The 17,888-nt window shown below is 41.9% G+C and overlaps 2 protein-coding genes across 2 annotated transcripts; one reads left to right on the top strand and one right to left on the bottom strand.

Moving 5' to 3' along the window:
* Positions 1 to 489: 489 nt before the first annotated feature.
* LOC135947714 (BSD domain-containing protein 1-like) lies at positions 490 to 3,045 on the bottom strand. Its single transcript, XM_065496636.1, has 8 exons — positions 2,883 to 3,045; positions 2,330 to 2,423; positions 2,083 to 2,199; positions 1,862 to 2,017; positions 1,613 to 1,807; positions 1,422 to 1,554; positions 1,101 to 1,364; positions 490 to 1,041 (listed from the first exon to the last, which is right to left on the bottom strand). Exons 1-8 carry the CDS (start codon positions 2,891 to 2,893, stop codon positions 971 to 973), a joined length of 1,041 nt encoding a protein of 346 aa, XP_065352708.1. The 5' UTR covers positions 2,894 to 3,045; the 3' UTR covers positions 490 to 970.
* A 538-nt stretch (positions 3,046 to 3,583) lies between these two features.
* Positions 3,584 to 17,401, top strand: LOC135947715 (uncharacterized). Its single transcript, XM_065496637.1, has 5 exons — positions 3,584 to 4,106; positions 9,581 to 9,656; positions 14,668 to 14,825; positions 15,640 to 15,795; positions 16,584 to 17,401. Exons 1-5 carry the CDS (start codon positions 3,837 to 3,839, stop codon positions 16,677 to 16,679), a joined length of 756 nt encoding a protein of 251 aa, XP_065352709.1. The 5' UTR covers positions 3,584 to 3,836; the 3' UTR covers positions 16,680 to 17,401.
* Positions 17,402 to 17,888: the final 487 nt, after the last annotated feature.

Below are 17,888 nucleotides of genomic sequence, written 5' to 3'. Positions count from 1 at the left end.
TTACTACTTCTGTGTGCAGCTAAAGTGGTCAGAAAATTAGAGCACCGTTAGAGCTTTTGGTTTTGCCGCTGCGTAAGTTAACATGCGCTGGACATAAAAAAACGGCCAGTGCATTGTAATTTCAGAAAATGAAGGGCTGGGGTAACAAAAAGGGTAGGACATGTCCTGATGGTTGGACTTTTGTTTGTTAAAAAAGGAAAATCTAGCAAACAGACCAACAATGGTCATAGGTAACAGTTTGGTGCATCTTTACCAAACTCAGCAGTGATGACGTCACATTATAGTGGCCACTATTTAAGTCCAGCACTAGTTCATTAAAGCGGCATGCGATTCCAAAAATCACGTCTCTATATAAGTTTACTATTTTTTTCTCCAAAATCATTTATTTATATGTCCATTTAATAATCTAAATCTGTGGTGTTTCAATCTGTATATTTTTATATTCTTATTAAACCTTCAATAGTTTGAATTGGAATAAAAACGAACAAATTAGATACATTCAAAATTATCTCTTTTATTCTCATAGAATAACGTATAGATAAAAGGTATGCGTCGAGCAGGATAAGACCAAAAGTGCAGCAATATAGGAGTTGGAAAAAAATCGATCGACCAACTGCTATAAAAATTGTAAATGCCTGCAAGCGACGCTGCCTACAGAAATAGGCTGCATTTTAGAGGTACGGACGCTCTTACAATCAAATGCCAAAATTCACTGGCAAGCATTGATTATGCTTCAATTGTCTTAAAATTAAAAATGTTAATCATTAGAACTAAGATTCTCAAAATAAGACAACCACTCGGGATTCACAGATGTACCAAAATACTCTCTTTCATTGTAACCCCACTTTGGGGTTGCGACAAATCGGATGCACACTTTTTTTGCTGCTGACTAGCAAATGCCACTTCACTCACATTCAATCTCACTGCGTGGAACCAGACCCAGTACTGTCTATTTAGCGAGCTTCCTGTCTCATGCCGCAGTAGCTTCGTCGTCTACGTCCTCCAAGTCGAATTCTTTCTCCCAGTCTCCGTCAATGCTCTCTGCACAGTTATATCACGACTGTTAATTATAAATTTGGAACATGAATAACAAAATCTACCTTTATCTCCAACAGAAGTTTGTCCACTACTGCTGTTGCTGGGGCCATCGCCAACTATAACCATGTCGCGCTTGTCCCTAGTTTTAATGTCCGTTGGTTTGAGCTGGTCTTTGCCAGGCGGCGAGTAGTGGTCCGCCTTCATGGGTAGATCACCAGATATTCTAGAGGCAGCGGCACACTCCAGTTCGTATTCCTGAAGAAGGCGGATTTGCTCTTCTTCAGAGAGCTCAACACTGCTGCCAACCTTGACTCCGTGCTTCAGAGCTGCTCAAAATTTAATGTGGTGAAAACTTGAAAGTTACTGAGTAGAAGATAGCCTACATTTCTTTGCTTCCTCAACTGCCCGCTGCTTGTCCTCCTCCAGTCTTTTCTGTTTAGCTTGTTGTCTAGCCTCTTCGTCTTCCAAAAGAGCTTTGTGGAACATGAATCTTTGCCAAAACTGGAGGTGCGATATCTGTTTGAAGAAAGGTTTCTCAACAAAGAAGTTCATTAAATCATTTTGTTGTAATTACCTCTTCAGGGACGAGCTTCTCATAGTTTGCCTTCAAGTGAGCGTTTGACGACAGCAGTTTCGTTAAGCGGTTGGTGTTCAAAGAGTTCTCTTCTTGGCATTCTAGCCAAGCTTGGAACTGTGGTGCTAAGGTCTTGTCCTCAGCAGGGTCAAGAAGGAAGGTTGATGCATCGTTGGCCACGTCGACTAACTTTTTCTAAATAATTATCCTTAAGTCGCGGTAACGTTATAATTTAAGCGAGCTGCTTACCTGGAAGGGAGAGAGTGACACCGGTTCGGAACCTTGAATAACAAGTGGTTCTTCATCCTCGTCGTCAGGTTGAGGGTTGAGCACTTCATTCACCTGTCCAAGCAAGGAGGAAATGCTCTTTTTCATCGAGCCAGCTGTAGATTCCTCATCGTCCAGCTGCCGTGTAATCAGAACAGTATAAAATATCACACCTGCGCACATTTGTGATGCAGGAGACAAACCTTGAGCTTATCTTTTAGAACGGTGGCAGTGGTTGAAACGACATTGCTTGCTTGATTACTCATTGCAGAGGAAAATTCGTCTAGGTCTCGTTTTACGAATTCCATCACTTCGGCTGACTGAAATAATAAAAAATATTTTTCTTCTGTGTTTTGGTGTTATGTCACACTTGAACAGATTATGCAAACATTTAAAACAAAACAAAAACGAAAACTTGAGGCCTATGACTTATAGTTTAGGGTGTCGAACCTTGTCTCGCGCTGCTTGGAAAATCGAGCCCCATGACCACGCACCTCCTGCAGGCTGGGCCTGGTTGGAGCCTGAAGGTTGCTGATCACCTGACCTGTAGCACACAAATATAAAATGATGCAGTCCATCAGTACAGTTGTAAACAAAGTATAATATTTCCGAGACACAATAATGTCATTAAGAGAAATAATTGCGACCTGGCGTGATCAAAGTATAATTTCTGGTTGATAAACGAAATTGAGGCGAAACTCGCTATCAGCTGTTGTAATCGGAGTTCCATGAACTCTCTCTTCCTGCTGTCCGCAGCAAGAAATTGCGCAGTTTTTATGGCACCAAATCAATTAATCCACATTTTGAGCTTGAAATCTTTATGCAGGCAGAGGGCTAGGCACCCGCAGAGATGCGGATGCACGTCGTCAATCTGATTTGAGCTCATTAATTTTAGGTCAGGTAACGACGTGTCTCCGGGCATTGGGGGACAAGATAACTGGTTCGCAACAGCAAGAATTGGATCATTGCCACTCAATAGCAGCGCTGTGCTTCAACAAATTACCCTTCAGCCATCGTTGGGCGATCGCTCGGTAGCTTCAGACGCTAATTACGCACGCAGTGGAGGCAGTCTGGTGCTGTATGCAAAGTACATCGACAACGAACCAAACCTGAAGGACGTGTTTACCACAATAACAAAGATACTGAACGTGAACGGAGAGAAAGAGCGAGGGGGGCAGGTACAGCAGTGCAAAATACAAACGTTTGCCGTCTTTGCCGATAGATGACCCAACATGTTATCATGCACAGAGTTTCCAGCTGCTCAAAACTCACAATCAGAGTGGAGAGCAGGTGGAGAGTGAGCTAAAAATGCTAGAAAACTGCGACAGTTGCCATTTTTAGATTGCAAATTGTAGACCATAATTACTGCTAGCAAGACACTTATACAGAAAAAATGATGGCGGTGTTAGCTGCACTTCTTAATTTTTATCTCACAAGGCCGTGAAAGATTAAGATTAAATATTTATTATTTATTTATAGTTATTAATCTTCATCCTTCACCTCTGAAAATCTGAAATAATATTTTGAGACAGTTTTTGTTCTCCGTTATGCTTTACACATGTACAATGAGCCCATTAAAATAATTTTTTGTTAGAAAAAATCTTGATTGAAGCTCAACTAACAATGAGCTCAACTCAAAAGGACTGATAACAGCTTTGGAGGCGTGGCTGTGCGTGTCGTCACAGCCAACTAGGGGAGCGAAATTTAACCAGATGATACTCAAAACAAGTAGTTGTCCAATCGAGCGCGATTAACTTCGGACGCCAGAGCGGCGTGTCCAACGTTCCGGCAACCTGCCCCTATATAATATTATTACCATTAAAATCTCTGGTCGCGCAGACTCGATTCCCGGTCGGAGGGGTCGCCAAATGTGAGAAGGGGCTGCTGACGAATCGGCCTCCCCCAGAAGGAGCAAATCCGCACGGTGGTTGTACGGTACCCACCCGCAGGACGCGTCATGGACAACGAGCAGGTCCCCGCGGTGGGACGCGTCCGAGACTTTTTGTCCAAGTTCGACTCGGACGAGGATAACAACCAAATCAAAAAAGGCGTCCTGTCCAACCCGTCCACCCCGAACGCCAAACGCAAGCTAGTGACTGCTCTGGTTGGACAGCTCGAGAAGAGCAGCTCGGAACCAAACGTGGACAACCCGGACGAGGGCAAGATCAGGGCTGTCAAGTCGGACAACCGGATCTCAAACGAGGAGAGCAGCGTGGAAGAAAAGAAGGTATAAAAATAACCCTTGACTATGATATATATAAAAATTAAATACTGCGCAGGGGGCTTTTTTTCAAAAAGGGGTGTGGAAGGGTTGGATGTGTTTATTTTCAAACACGGGATTTCTTGCTTTACTAGCTTCTAGCGGCCCGTAAATAAATGCATCGTTAGATTACTTTATAACCAGTGTCTGGAGAAGCAGAAGCAGGAAGTCGATAAACACACGTTATCATTAATAAACGTTGCTTGCAATCGTTGTAATCTTCCTATAAAGCTAGATCGGCGCTTACGCTGCTTAATCACACGAGAAAATACTTCACACTCGTGAAACTCTGGCGCAATTTCAAGGGCCAGCAGCGTTGCAAAAAATGTTGCTCAAAACGTGTGAAAGAAAAGCAGTGAAGCCGCGGGTGTGCTCATCAAAAAATATGAAATTCAATTTTTGCCGGCATCGACCCACACGTGAGGATGATTTCTATTTCGGGCCAGAGCGTGCGTTAATTTCCGCTTAGCAAATTGATCAAGCCGCCAGCCATCGAATCGGTTAAAAGGCGATTTGCTAATTCATTGCGGACTCCCTGCTCGGCCGCGTCCCTGGCGACAGACCGGCAGTGAAATTGTCTGCGCCAATGCAAGAGTGGCGGCGCTCGATAATCGCTGCAATGCAACCTTGAAAGCAAAGAGGTCAGCGGGTGCCCTATTTACTGCAAGCCGGGCGTCGAGCTGCTCTATTGAACTATTCGCAAGGTCAAAAGCCGACGGCAGCACGTTTTGCACCCTCAAGCGCGCCCAAGGACTCGTTCACAGCGTTTAATTTGGCTCTTGTGTGTCGGATCTTCTCTCATTTGCAGAATTTTTTGCACTACAGCTGCCGTATTTCCATCTATCTCACTTGCACACATGTCAGCCTAAAATCGATTTACCCATCACGGTGGGAAGCAGTGCAGAAATAAAAATACAAATTGCTTGACGATCATCTTGACATTGTTTGACAAATGGAATTTTCCTTCCTTTACGGCTTTGTAAGCCATTGCAATAAGCTATTTATACAAATCATTCTCTAGATTCCTCGAAGCTATATAAGGCTTCTTAAAGATAATAAATATGTTTGTAGCTCTTTTGAGCGGTAGAGCTTCTCTGTCTTGAATAATGTTCTTTTAATACTCAAAAACGCCTTTTAAATTATAAAAAATTGTTTACTCGCCAACTAGAGTTTTTAAACTGTCAAATTTAGACGATCGACTATTATTTCGTTGCTTCCAATCAATTGGGCACAAATCATGCAAAGCAATTTAAAAAGCAAACAATACTAAAAATCGTCTTTAGCGGCCAAAACCGTGTTAAACGCGTCTAAAAACGTCTAAATGGGCTTAAATTCATAGTGAAATAGGCAATTTTGTCCTTTTCGCGCTAGGAACTGAAGTTGGAATTTTTTAATTGAACAATTTAAATGAATAATTTATTAAACGCAACACTAAGCTTATAATCGTCCATATCAATTTTTACTACTCTTTGCTACTTCTCTTAAACTAATTCTGTTTGTTGAACATTTCAAAATATGATACCTTTCACACCGTTCACCACTAACAGTTTTTCATGCGGAAAAGCGTTTTTTTATTTTGCAATTTTTTATATCTGTAGACTAGCAAATGAAGTCTTTGTTTCAGTTTTAAATTGTCCAGAAAGCTTACTTTCATTTCATAACTAAGAATGATTTAACATTTTGAAATCAATCGTACATCATTGCAACGGTGGGAAAATTCATAATTATCTCGTTCATTTTGGTACTTAATGCTAAAAGTTTAAAAAAAATAAGATTCAGGTCTACAAGTATGGTTAAAAGAGGATTAAATTTCTCAAAATGATATGAAAATCGCCCTTCTTGTACGTTGATAATATGTTTCGGTGTAGACGGAAAATATGTAGAGCACAAAATTATTTTGAAAATATTGTTTGTATTTTGAAAAGTGCTAGACTTTCATTAAGTTCTTCATCAAAATAACGAACATTTCGACAAATACGTTATATTTTTAAGTAAAAATGCTACATTTTTACAGTAAGCAACTGTTAAATGGGCTGAATAAATGTTTAGAAAAACGTGTAAATTTACCAGAAACCGACTAAATTGCTCCGAAATACAGTCTGTTTTTGCGAAAAAAAACGTCTAAAAAGAACATGCCTTACCCCACCTCTTGAATTATGATAATTTCTGACTGCCTCTTGTGTTTGACTCCTTCGATTCGTGCCACACTGAATAGAATTGCAGGGTTTTATTTGAATTCCACGCGTTTTGCTCTCTTGAAAAATTGGTGCCGTGTTTTTCTTGCCTTTTCAGTGATTTTGTCTGCTTTCTCTATGCTTGTAATTGAAGTTTAATTGTTTCTCGCAAACATGGAAATCATCGTCTTGTCTACGCGCGTCATGCTGGGATCCGAGTGCATACAATTAAAAACTAATCTGAAGAGCATAAATCCACGTCTCGGTGCTGGCATATAATAATGCAAAATTGGTCTCGGAGCTCGTTAGTTTCTCTTTGTGATAGGCATGCTCAATTTGTGCGGGAAACGCAGGAGAGTAAACAGTCGTCGCTTGGTGGCATGAAACAGGCGATTAATTCAAAATAGAGCGTGATTCGGACCAAAATAAGCAGCGGCGACTCTTGAAACGAAAATCCTCGATGCTTATTAGACCGGTGCGAAAACTAGCTAGCTACGCCGTGTGTATACTTTTTGCTACACTTTCATTCTCTGGCGGCGCAGACATGCATAATTAAGCAGCGTGCTGCAACTCGCGGAAATAATTTTGAACAATCGCAAGAGTGTACATTAATTGCACTCTCGCGCGCGCAGGCGAAATGGGAAAAAAGCCTTGTGTGCTCGAGCGAACTGCGGCGAGAAATTAAATGACACTCGCGAGTGCCTCTTTGTCGTATATAATATAGGTGCAGCAGGCGTGGGATGAAAAGTGGTCCGTCGCCGGCAATTATTTGCATCTCTTCCTCTCCTGCCCGCGCTCTTTAATTTGAAAAGCTCCAACGCTCATTGTTAGTAATGAAATCGACTCCTGGCGCCGAGTGCCGAGGCTGAGAAAAGACACTGGGCGGAAGTGAATTTTTTAACGCAAAAAGCTCTCCCGTGTTGATTTTTGCCAAGAAGAAGAGGAGCGTTCCTTTTAGTTAGTTTGAATTTCCAATCGAAAGTCCGTTAAAACTTTTCATCTCGACGGCGGAGGAACCGGTTTTCCTGACAGAGCACTCGTTGTAACCGCAGGAGCTGCATGCTGGCATGGCAGCAACTCACCACCACTGCACTCGAGAGTATGTGTTTTGTTCTGCAGTGCAATCGCGTAATGAGTGTGCAGCCACTTCTCACAAAGAAGGCTTTTGCAATTATTACTCCTGCCGTCGAGTAATGGCCCGAGGCGCCGGGGACCAGGCCGCCAATTGACACATATCGTTTTAAAGGGGATGACGAGGAGTTAAAAAATTTCTTAAGCTCCTTGCTTTAATTGACATGCTTTAATTTAATTATTTTCTCACTTGATTTTTTTACTTAATTTAATGATTATGTTTGCGAGGGAGATAAATTACATTTGGAGGTTGCGATGTTTAAAAATAGATAGAGTTGATTGCACGGCCAGTTTAAAAAAGCAAACATATTAATTTAAATAAGCAAGTCGTCCGCCAAAATAGCCGACTATATTTAGACTGTTTTTTGGAGTATTTTAGACGGTTTTAGATAGTTTTTCTAGACAATTTTTCAATCCAATTAACGCGTGTTCACTGTCAAAATTTAGCATTTTACTGAAAAATCTTACGTGTTTGTCGAAAATGTCAAGATATTTGTTATATTTAAGGAATCCTTTACCAAAGGCATGAACTTAAAAAAAAGTGTAAAACTTGGGCCTTCCATGTTTTTCAGTCTACAAAATATTTAAACCTTAAATTGGCCTTTTCAAAACTGCAATAACCGTCGAAACGAACGAGACGTGAAATTTTCCTCGTTTCAAAGATGTGCGAATACTTTGAAAATCCTCCACTCCCGCATAAGGGGTGAAAAAATCAATGCCAAATTTTTAAATTCTGACATATTTAGTTAACAAGTAAGACAAACGAAGTAGTGCTCATCCTTGTCAGCGGCGAAGAACCGTTTTTCGGCCTGCTGACGGGAGACGCACGTTGTCTGTCATAAGTGGCCAAGCTGCATAATGAACGCTCCTTCCGCACCTCCAGTTGAATAGATCACGTAGCGCAAACACGCTCCAAAAATAGTTTCGGCACCTTTGTTGGCCATCGAGGCGCATGCAAATCAATCAACGCAGCGACTGCGTGACCAGCAGCCTCAACTTTTCCCCGCATTTTCTCTCCGCGCGCGCGACTCTCTCGCATAAAGCCAAACCGCAAGTAGTGTCCTGCTTTCGGGTTTTGTGTCGCGATGCTGTTTGCGAAAAGCAGCGCGAATCAATTTACACCGGCGCGCACCCGAGCATTATTTGTTTGAATCCTTGCTTTATCTCAGTTGACCAACCTTTGTTGTTTGTTTTGTGCGTATAGCGTGTGCTTCGCAGCCAGGAAACGGCTTCGGTTTCTCGCCGTTCTTTTGTATCAGACGTTATCGCACTCTACGCTTATTAAAAACACCGATGACGCAGAAACAAAACGCGCATGCACAATCGCAAAAGAATATACATGCATATTTTTTCTCGTGTCTCCTTCGACTTTGCTTGTTATTGTTTGCTCTGTAACTTTATAGCGTGGAACAGGTGTTGCAGTTCCATTTAGAGCAGTGGTAGTTTATATTTTCGAAGTGATGGTGGTAGTGTGACCTATCTTTGTTGTTTGACCTTTACTCGTCTTTGAGAATTCGAGTTGTAACGATTTTAAAATAAAATCCACTTTCCTGCTAACCATAAATGGACTCGTAGCTTTTATCACAAATCACAGAATCGCAGCTGGCGGAAACGGAAAAATTAAAAACTCGACGCCTTGGTTGGGTTGAGAGGTGATCAAAAAGGCGTGGTTGTAGCTCAATATCTCCACGGCATTGCGTGACTCAAGAAAATCGCATTTCGCTCCCCTTTTGCTTCGGAAACTTGATACTTTCCAAGGATATGAGCCACTGCGTGAAAAGTTGCAAATTCATCGAAATCGGGACTCAAGGTTTCGCCTACGGCAGACAGGCTGGCGGCCGGAATGCCCCCAAGGAAATAATAATCATATCTCCCGCTGCTCTTGTTAAGCTAATAGAGTAAATTGCCACTTCCTCTCTTGGGTCACTCGTACAAACCCAACACGAAAAGGCGTTTTACGTCGTCGTTTTTCATCATCAAAATCTCCATATTACGCGGTTCGCACTCTCTCGCGCATACGGCGTTTGCGTTGCTCGTTGGGCGCGCTTTAGGCGCAGGCCCCACCACCGACACCGGCACCGACTGTGGTGGGACGTCCAAGCGACGACTTTCCTGATTCTGGTGTTTTGCTTGCAGGAGCACATCACCAGTGCCGACGAAGAGCACGCGCTGAAGGAGCTGCAGACGCAGATCAGCAACCTGAAGCCTTCCCGTGAGTTCAACCCTTTTTTTGTTTTCTAGAATTATTAAACGTCGTCAACTTTTCCGCGTCCTTTTCTGATTCGTAAGCCAAACCGAAGTAATATTAACACTGCATTCTTGCATTGGTTGGATTGCATGGAAATGATTCCGCAAGCTTTCATAAAATTGAGCATAAATAACGTTCGTCAAGTTTATCGAACACAATAGCATTATACTCTTCGCTCTTCAGCGGTCTCATTATTTCTGGTTGATGAATATCTTTTTCGCTGTCATTATTTCTTTCGCTTCCATTTGCTTTTGTTTTATTCCGTTTTTTATAGTGCTCTCGCGTTGTGTATGCAATCAGGGGAAATCCTGTCTCAAGCAATCTTGGCTGCACCTGTTTATGATATCTTGCTTGGCGATTCAATCAAAATACATACATCTAAATATAATTGCTTATTATTGCCCACTCTAATTATCTCGTTCTTAATCACTAATTAGTTTGATCGCGTAATTTTCAAGTCAAAACTTGAAGCTGATGAAAGAGGCTATATTATAAATCTCTTTCCGCGTATATAGACAGACTCCTTTTCATTTTTGCAAAAATAAAATTGCACAAGAGGAGGTGATTCTTTTTCTCGGGCTGAAACAAGATCCGTGCTGCGTCTCAGATGAGTTTAATTCGCGCGAATATAACGACGCGCTGTATGCAAATAACCTTGGAAAATTCTTGGATGTGCTCAAAAGTGCTGCATGGGCGTTTTACGCGCTCTTTGAGAGAATCTCACGAGGATGCTTCTCTGTCGCGTCATAGTTCTGTGTTGTTTTAACGACTCACCAGCAGCACTCGCTCGAATAACAAACTAACCACACATATCCCCTTCCATTAACCTTGCGTTTTTCACAGTTTGGGGTTTTGACAGAGAAATCAAACAAAATTGCTGGCCGCGCCTGTCTTTCCTCTTTACTTCAACATTCCACGATTGCTCCAAATAAACTAACGGAAATTCCTCTTTCTCAGATAAACTGATTTTAACATTTTTTTAATTATTGTCGCTGTGTGTCGCAATATCAATGCCAACCGTTTTCCCGCGTAGGTGGTGGTGCAGAAGAGCTGACGTAACAAGTTCCTTTGTACACCAGAAAATTCGCAAAGCAGGGTTGGGGCATTATAATGAAATGTAACACGCTGCTGGTTGAAAACACGTTTGTCACACAAAAGAGAGGTCCGCCTGAGTGGTAGCACATGCAGTATGCACCCTTTTGCTTGCCTTGGATCGAAGTGACGAGACAACGAAACTCACCGCGACTTGTTTTTGGCTGGGACTTGCGAGAAAATCCAATCGATTTGGTCGATTTTATCTTTCCAGAAAAAAAATCGGGACCCTCAAAGCAGGAAAACTTTCCTTTGTCACGTCCCACAACACCGCTAAAGAAACGCGCGGAATACGTCCAATGTTGTTGCTGATGATGATAGCGATGAGCACAGATTTGTCAGCAGGGGCAATTAAAATGCAGCAGACACACTCTAGTGGTTCAATTTCTTCTGTAAACTCACGATTTTAACACTCTTCATGATCGACACACATGTTCACTCTGGCCAAACGATTGCCGACACCAAAAGTGGGCAGCGTTAATTGCTTTTGCATTCGCAGCCGTGTATCGTTTCGTAACCATTGTGTAATTTGCGATAAGCGATCTCAAGTGTGGCTTGTGTGTATAGGCGCCGGTTTTTTTCTGCTTGAGGCGTCAGATGCGCGGCGCGTCGATTGTTCTGATTAAAAAAATTGCTTTGAGCGCTGCGTGCAAGTCAAACAAACAACGTTTCACTTCTTGGCGGTAGGAAATTAGTATTTGTGCAATAATTGCTGGCCAACGCAGCGGATATCCATTATTTATAAAGCGCGTGCATCAGGAACTGCTTTCGATGCAAACGAAGAAAGTGACGAGATGGGAAATGCCGCTGGCCCATCTCGACTGCCTTTCCTGGTTCCAATAAATAAAAATGTGGCCTATACGGGCAGACAAGACACTTATTCGCCGAACAGGTGGACAGCGTTTCTCGTTTATTAGTCGATAAAAAGCGATGCACGTGATGCATTCCCAATGAGGACTGTTCATTTCAAAGTCACATTTTTACACGAGCCTCCTGAATTTACTTTCAAGCAGCTGTCGCTCACCTTGCAAACTAATTAGGAAGAAGTGATGATTTAGCGCTTGTTATTAGCAGAAATATCGATACTTAATAGCATAATCTTCAATTTTATTTTTATATATTAAATCTAGGGCAAGCAACGGATTAGTTATTTTCGTATCAATTCTGAACAGATATTATCTCTCCAACAATTAAATGCATCAGTAATTAGTCAGCTTGACATACATAGCTGTTGTGCTTACGGTGGGTTTACAACCAGAATTTATAGTCTTGCGCGGGAACAAGTGTCAGAAGCCTGAGCTGAGCAGTTTCAAAAGCATTCTTCTCATTCACGAATTGCCCGATTAATTATGCTCACTTCCCTCGGCAGCGGATTCCTTTCTCTTATCATAATACGCGGCGATGAGTGCCACACCAATTCTTCTCTTGCAACAGCGAATATAACAGTAATCGAGAAACAATCGAGCTCTTATATGTATGCAAATTGGTGGTGGAGAGCGTGCGAAATTCTTACTCTCTCTGCCGGGAGATGATCCGCTTTGCTAAATTTGACCGGCTCAATTACTCCGCCGATTGAAATGGTCACGATTTGCGTGTAATTGCCTGACGCGAATCATTTTCCCTTGGTGCTTTCTTTTCGCATCCTCGCTGCCATTGTGGGAAGACACCGCGCACGCCGGCTGTAATTCACTCAGGTATGAGCGCGTCGCTTGTGTCATTGCAGGTACAAGGTATGTACAAAGTCGATTTGTTTCGGGTTGTTGAACTGGCCGCCGGTCGATCAGCTCGTCTTACAACAAACGCAGTGTTTGTGTGTGTGTACATGCGACGGACGGACGTTATTCATTTTTCAGTATGAATACACACCACGCAGTTGTGGAAATGAAGCTGCTGAAACGACTGCAAAGAGCAGAGAGTGGTTCTCGCTTTAATGCACTTTTTGTGTAACTGATCTGACTTAAATATATACGATGGGAACGGATTCTTTTCGTCCATTGATCAGAGCCAGTGGGGAGTGAAATTTCATGCGGTCGCTAATTTGATGAGAACTTAGCGCAGTAAGATATTGCTTGATTAAATTTTATTGACTGTCGTTTTCTCACACCGGGAAGGGAAACGAGTTTCTCATTGCCTGCATGTCTTAATATAAATGTGTGAGTGGAATGTGTATTAATTCGCGGCGCACCGTTTTGATATTGACATTTCAGCAAGTCTTTCAACGAAACCGTGCCGGAAAGAAATTCTATATTTTCTATGAACGCCGTCCGTGAAATTCTAAAGCGGCTCTTCTGTAGGGAAATAGCCGTCTGCATCTCAGTCAGTCGAGTGGGCAAGTATATGTATATAAAGGCCGCTTGAAAAGTGCTTTGAAGAAATGCAAAACTACACCCCTTTCTATTTTGGTGTGCGAAGAAAAGTTGCTCCCGTTGCTAAAGTCACGTTTATCTTTCCTGCGGCCGCTTTTGCAAGAAGAAGCAGAAGACGGGGAAGAAGAGCAGACCGCCGGCTTTCTTTCTTCCAGCCACTTGACGCTCATTTGGGAACACAAACAAACGGGCCGACAGCCAGTGGATTGCAGCTGTAATGAAGGAACCGCAGCCTCACTTTTAATTTCCCCTAGCCGGCGAACCAGTTTAACTGCCACCAAAGCCGTCGCTTAATTAGGAAGTGATATTCAGGCCGCCCCTTTGTGTTATTTTTTCGTGCAATATCAGTTTGTGCGCCGCCGAGGCTCGCTGGCCGGCGCGCACCACATACACAAACTGGATTAAACGCGCGCGGCGCAAAATTGGCCCTGGTGGTGCTTCTCACTTCTCAGTCTTTCTGCCGGGCTTCTTCTTCACACTTGTTGGCCGATGGACGACGACGCCGAGCTGCGCCCGCCCAGCGTCAGGGCAATCGTGCAGAAGTTCCAAAACGCAGGTGCGCTTTCGCAGAGAAATTACACTGCCGTCGCGCGTAGCGCGAAATTGAGGCCAGCCCCGTCGCTTGGGAATCGAATCCTCCGTCGCGAATCACCTTTGTTTCACGATCACTCCTTTCGCTCTGCGCGTTTGTCGAATCGATGCCGACGATCTAATTCGCGTGCTTTTTCATCTCGAGAGAATCCGCGAAATTTGCGAGCGGCGCGACGAAGGTCTTTGCTTTGGTGACCACTAAGTAAGCAGCCGTTTTTAAGGTCAGCATCAGCATTCTCTCATCCTTCTCGTCGCTTGGGAAATAGCAATCATGATTTTCTCTGATCGTGAAATGCATTATGATGTTGTGTCTGTGCATCCACTGCTATTGCCAACGTTAGAGACGAGCTGATTTTTTTTTTAAATTCTCCTCTGAAGTTTTAGCATCTATTGTCATTTTAAACATTTACCAAGATTTCAATCATTTGGTAAGGGCGAGGATGTGACTAATTTTTTATACTCTTTCCGTCGAAAAGCCGTAAATATGAATTCAGTGAAGTAATTTCAACGTGGGCGCGCTATCTCTTCTCCTCGCGCGTAAGATTTTATGGATGTGAAACTTCTGACCAGACGCACTTTAGCGAGAATTTTTGTCAGCACCACAATGACGCGTCTCAAAGAATTAATTAGTCATGTCATTTTCACTTTAGTGCGCTGTCGCTCTTTGGATAGAGTTGCGCAATTTCCCTGTTGTTCACATTTGTTTCCTTTGTGCTCCAAAGTAAGTGTTGGTAAAGTGTTGGTCACGGAAAAGTTAATCAAGATGTGTGGGAGGGTCATCTCAATTAATTTCTCTCTGCTCATTTGACTCCCGTTTTGGACCGAAAGCAGGAAGTCCAAAATTTGCTATGCGCCGAGTGCGGCTCTTCACTTTCACGGTCTCACCCATTGTCAGTGATTTTAATTTGGCGGTGTGTCTGTTTCAGAACTTAAACTGGGCGTCGAGATGATTCCTGACCACGATGGGTCGGAGGATGCCCGCAAGGACGGCGAAGGTCTAATAATGCCTCGCAAACCAGCAAATCCTTGCCTTGAGTCCGACGATCGCAAGAACCTCCACCGCGAAATAATGTTCAATAAAAAGGTGAGTTTGAAAGTGGCTTCTTGCTTCTTGAGATGAAAAACATACTTATTATTTGAATCAATGAACAAGCCTCCATCATACCAAGAAATGGAAATTATCGGGGCATATTCTAATGAAGGTGATTTAGCTATTAAATTTATTTTAAATAAGTGGGAAAACTTTGCCGTTTTATTTTAAAAATAAATAAAATGAAATTGAAAAGGAAGGAAATAATTAAATATTAAATAATGTTGAAAAACACTAACAATAAGAGCACTAGAGTGTTTTTCCTGAACGAGAAAATTGTTTGAAACAAGAAATCCGGTAATTTATAGCAATTCCATACTTTTCGTATCCTACCAAATCAACAGAATATTATTTTTTCTAGTTCTCATATCATTATTTTCAAACTTGATTTTATAGGCTATTACATGTTTTCTTTAAAAAATTTTCTTATTTTTTTAAAACTTCCAAACCAGGCAACATTTTTCTCTTGGGTGATACCTGAAACAATACCAGAACAACTCCAAAATTTCCAGAAAAATACCGTGTCTTTCTTAAATTTGGTAAAAGGAAAGACACACAGGTAAACTATTGAGTGATGTTATCGAAGACTTTAATTTTTTTTCAAAATTCCAAGTGCCACTCTTAAAGCTTTGCCAAAGTTAGCGCCGCTGAAACTCATAAAAGCGCCTTAAAACCTTATCACACGCACTTGTTTTTTCCTGGAAATTTCACCACAGGAGCCTGTGTGTATTTTTTTTAAAGATAAAACGTTGACATGAAAGTCCAAAAGCTTTGTTCCACAGTTCCTTAATTTTTGCAACATTTTCAGCTGGGCATAAATGTGCTAAACCAAAAAAGTGAGCTTCAGAGGGCGATGGAGAAGCACAAGGACCAGGCGGCGCGCAAAGAGGCTGAAAAGGAGAAGCTCAACAACAAAACTGCGTTCGAGAAAGTGATAGAGGAGCGCGCCCGTCGCCTTGAAACGGTAAGAGTGTGTGAAAAGCTCTTGAATCGTGTCACAAGTCACCAAACGTGAGCAGGCTGGTTGCGTTCCATTCCAATGGATTTATAATCTTATTATTAACTTTTTCATATGTGATCGACCAACCGCAACGCATTAAATTTTATTACGCCACGTGAGATCCTACACATATATTTTTCTTAACTTAATTAGTTGCAAAACGATATCCTTGTGAAGAAGAAGAAATGAATATACAGCTAAAATTGCTTAAGAAATTGAAAATTTGATTCAAGAGAATTGAGATTTCTATGATTTTTTTTTGTTATTTAATTGTTGGGTTAAATTTAGTATCATTCAAGCCCGTTGGCTCGCATTGTTAAGGCACTCTCAGGAGTGTCAAAGCAATGAGAGGTATTTGAGCAGTTGGGAGATCTAATACTGGCTACCCAATGTCAGAAATGGCAAAAAGTGGTTAGTTTAGTGACTCGAATTGCTCAAATTGCTCAACGGGCTGGGAGGCGCACCGGCGCCGACTCGCTACTTGCTGGTTTGCACCTTTCCAGCATGCGTGATTTGGCTTCACGGGACGAATGTCTAGCGTTTCAAAGCAGTCCTCGGTGCGGAGGCAAGTGGCCCTTGAGTGGGCGGGGTCCCTGTGCGGCCTGGTGCGCCCATGTTATCCGTTCGCGGTGTTATTGGGACCCGGGTTTCAGCATTCGTGCTAGTGCAGTGCGCGCCCTTCCCGGTCCTCGGACAGGGATAAAAAGAGCAAAAAAAAAAATAAGATTATAATTTATCCACTTTGTTTCCAGCAAGAGAAATCGGAGGAGGAAGAGCACAATGATCAGAAGCCTGAGTTTCTGCAGGTGCACGCCAAGCTGCGTTCACGAATGGACCCCAACAAGTAGGGACGCCAACTCTGTCAACACTCACACCCTCCTCGACTGAGCTGCTGCCAATGAGCTGCCCTCAAAGGATTTTAACTTGTAGACTTTTTCGCAAACCGCATAAGCTGGCGTCCTTTGAGATCGGCCGCGCCATAAAAGTGATCATGTTCTGTCAAATTCCTAACACAAGACCTGCTAGATTTTATCGTTTTCCAAGATACCTCGCTGTGCCTTCCTTCAGACCCAAGAACAACAGTGAAATTTCCGGCTAGGCTGATCAATATTTTGTCTAGGCTGTAAGAGAGAATTTTGTCTGTCAAGTCACTAGCTAGTCAAATGTATCATCAACTCAAACATTCACCATCCTCACAAACTCGCAACCATTGTTTCTCACTCTTCTCCTTTTAGCTCCTTTCCTGGCATGGTGCATTAATTTAAATTGTTATTACTCTATACTGTAATCAATATTTAATGGTGGTTTTTGATCGTGATGTTTGAATAGCAACAATCTTCTTAGAGGTGCAGCACTGATTTTAATCATTCCTTTTACTATCTCTTAAATCAGGATAACCGATTAACAGGAAAACTGGAAAAAGGTAAAGTGTCAAGGATTTTGAAAGTATACAGGCTTCACAGCTTGATATAGATGTATATTTTGTGTATTAAGTGTGTTAACTTTAAGTATTATTAAAATACAGCGAAAGATAAGCTACAATGATGGAATAATAAATCTCATGATGAAAGTGAAGCATTTTTAATTTATGTAGGGACCGCATTTGACCAGATTGACCTTGTTTTCAAGAGCCAAATCAGCAGAAACGTCAGCTTAGCAACACAATTTTTATTTGTTGTCTGGCAATTCAAATTACAATCCATCAGAAGTATAAAGCCATCCCAAAATGAAGCCATTTATATGGCTATGTGTAACAACATAACTAACGACCTATTTGAAGATATGCTTGATTTACCTTTTATACTGTGTGTGTGTATATAGTATTTTCAATTTTAAGTATTTGAAAGAGCATTTTTTATGAAAAGCATCAGTTATTAAGATACAAAGAAAATAATGTTAATATTATATCCTGACAGCAAGTTCAATGAAGCGCCTGATCTATGACGTAAAATGCTCTAAAAAATAATGTTTTTGTATGAATTATGTATTTTAAAATCGTTAAATACAACTTAAAAGTCATACGGAAATTATTACATTACCAACACTATGTGCCCAAT

The sequence above is a fragment of the Cloeon dipterum genome, chromosome 1, assembly GCF_949628265.1.
Source record: "Cloeon dipterum chromosome 1, ieCloDipt1.1, whole genome shotgun sequence".
Lineage (NCBI taxonomy): Eukaryota > Metazoa > Arthropoda > Insecta > Ephemeroptera > Baetidae > Cloeon > Cloeon dipterum.
Note: the sequence above shows the minus strand (reverse complement) of the source record. Positions and strands in the feature narration are given on the sequence as shown.

Coding starts and splice junctions, on each gene's coding strand:
- LOC135947715 (XM_065496637.1), top strand. CDS start 3,837: ATGGACAACGAGCAGGTCCCCGCGGTGGGACGCGTCCGAGACTTTTTG. Junction 4,107..9,580: donor GCAGCGTGGAAGAAAAGAAG/GTATAAAAATAA, acceptor TTTTGCTTGCAG/GAGCACATCACCAGTGCCGA. Junction 14,826..15,639: donor AAATAATGTTCAATAAAAAG/GTGAGTTTGAAA, acceptor CAACATTTTCAG/CTGGGCATAAATGTGCTAAA.
- LOC135947714 (XM_065496636.1), bottom strand. Junction 2,018..2,082: donor TTCTAAAAGATAAGCTCAAG/GTTTGTCTCCTG, acceptor ATTACACGGCAG/CTGGACGATGAGGAATCTAC. Junction 1,808..1,861: donor TGTCACTCTCTCCCTTCCAG/GTAAGCAGCTCG, acceptor ATAATTATTTAG/AAAAAGTTAGTCGACGTGGC.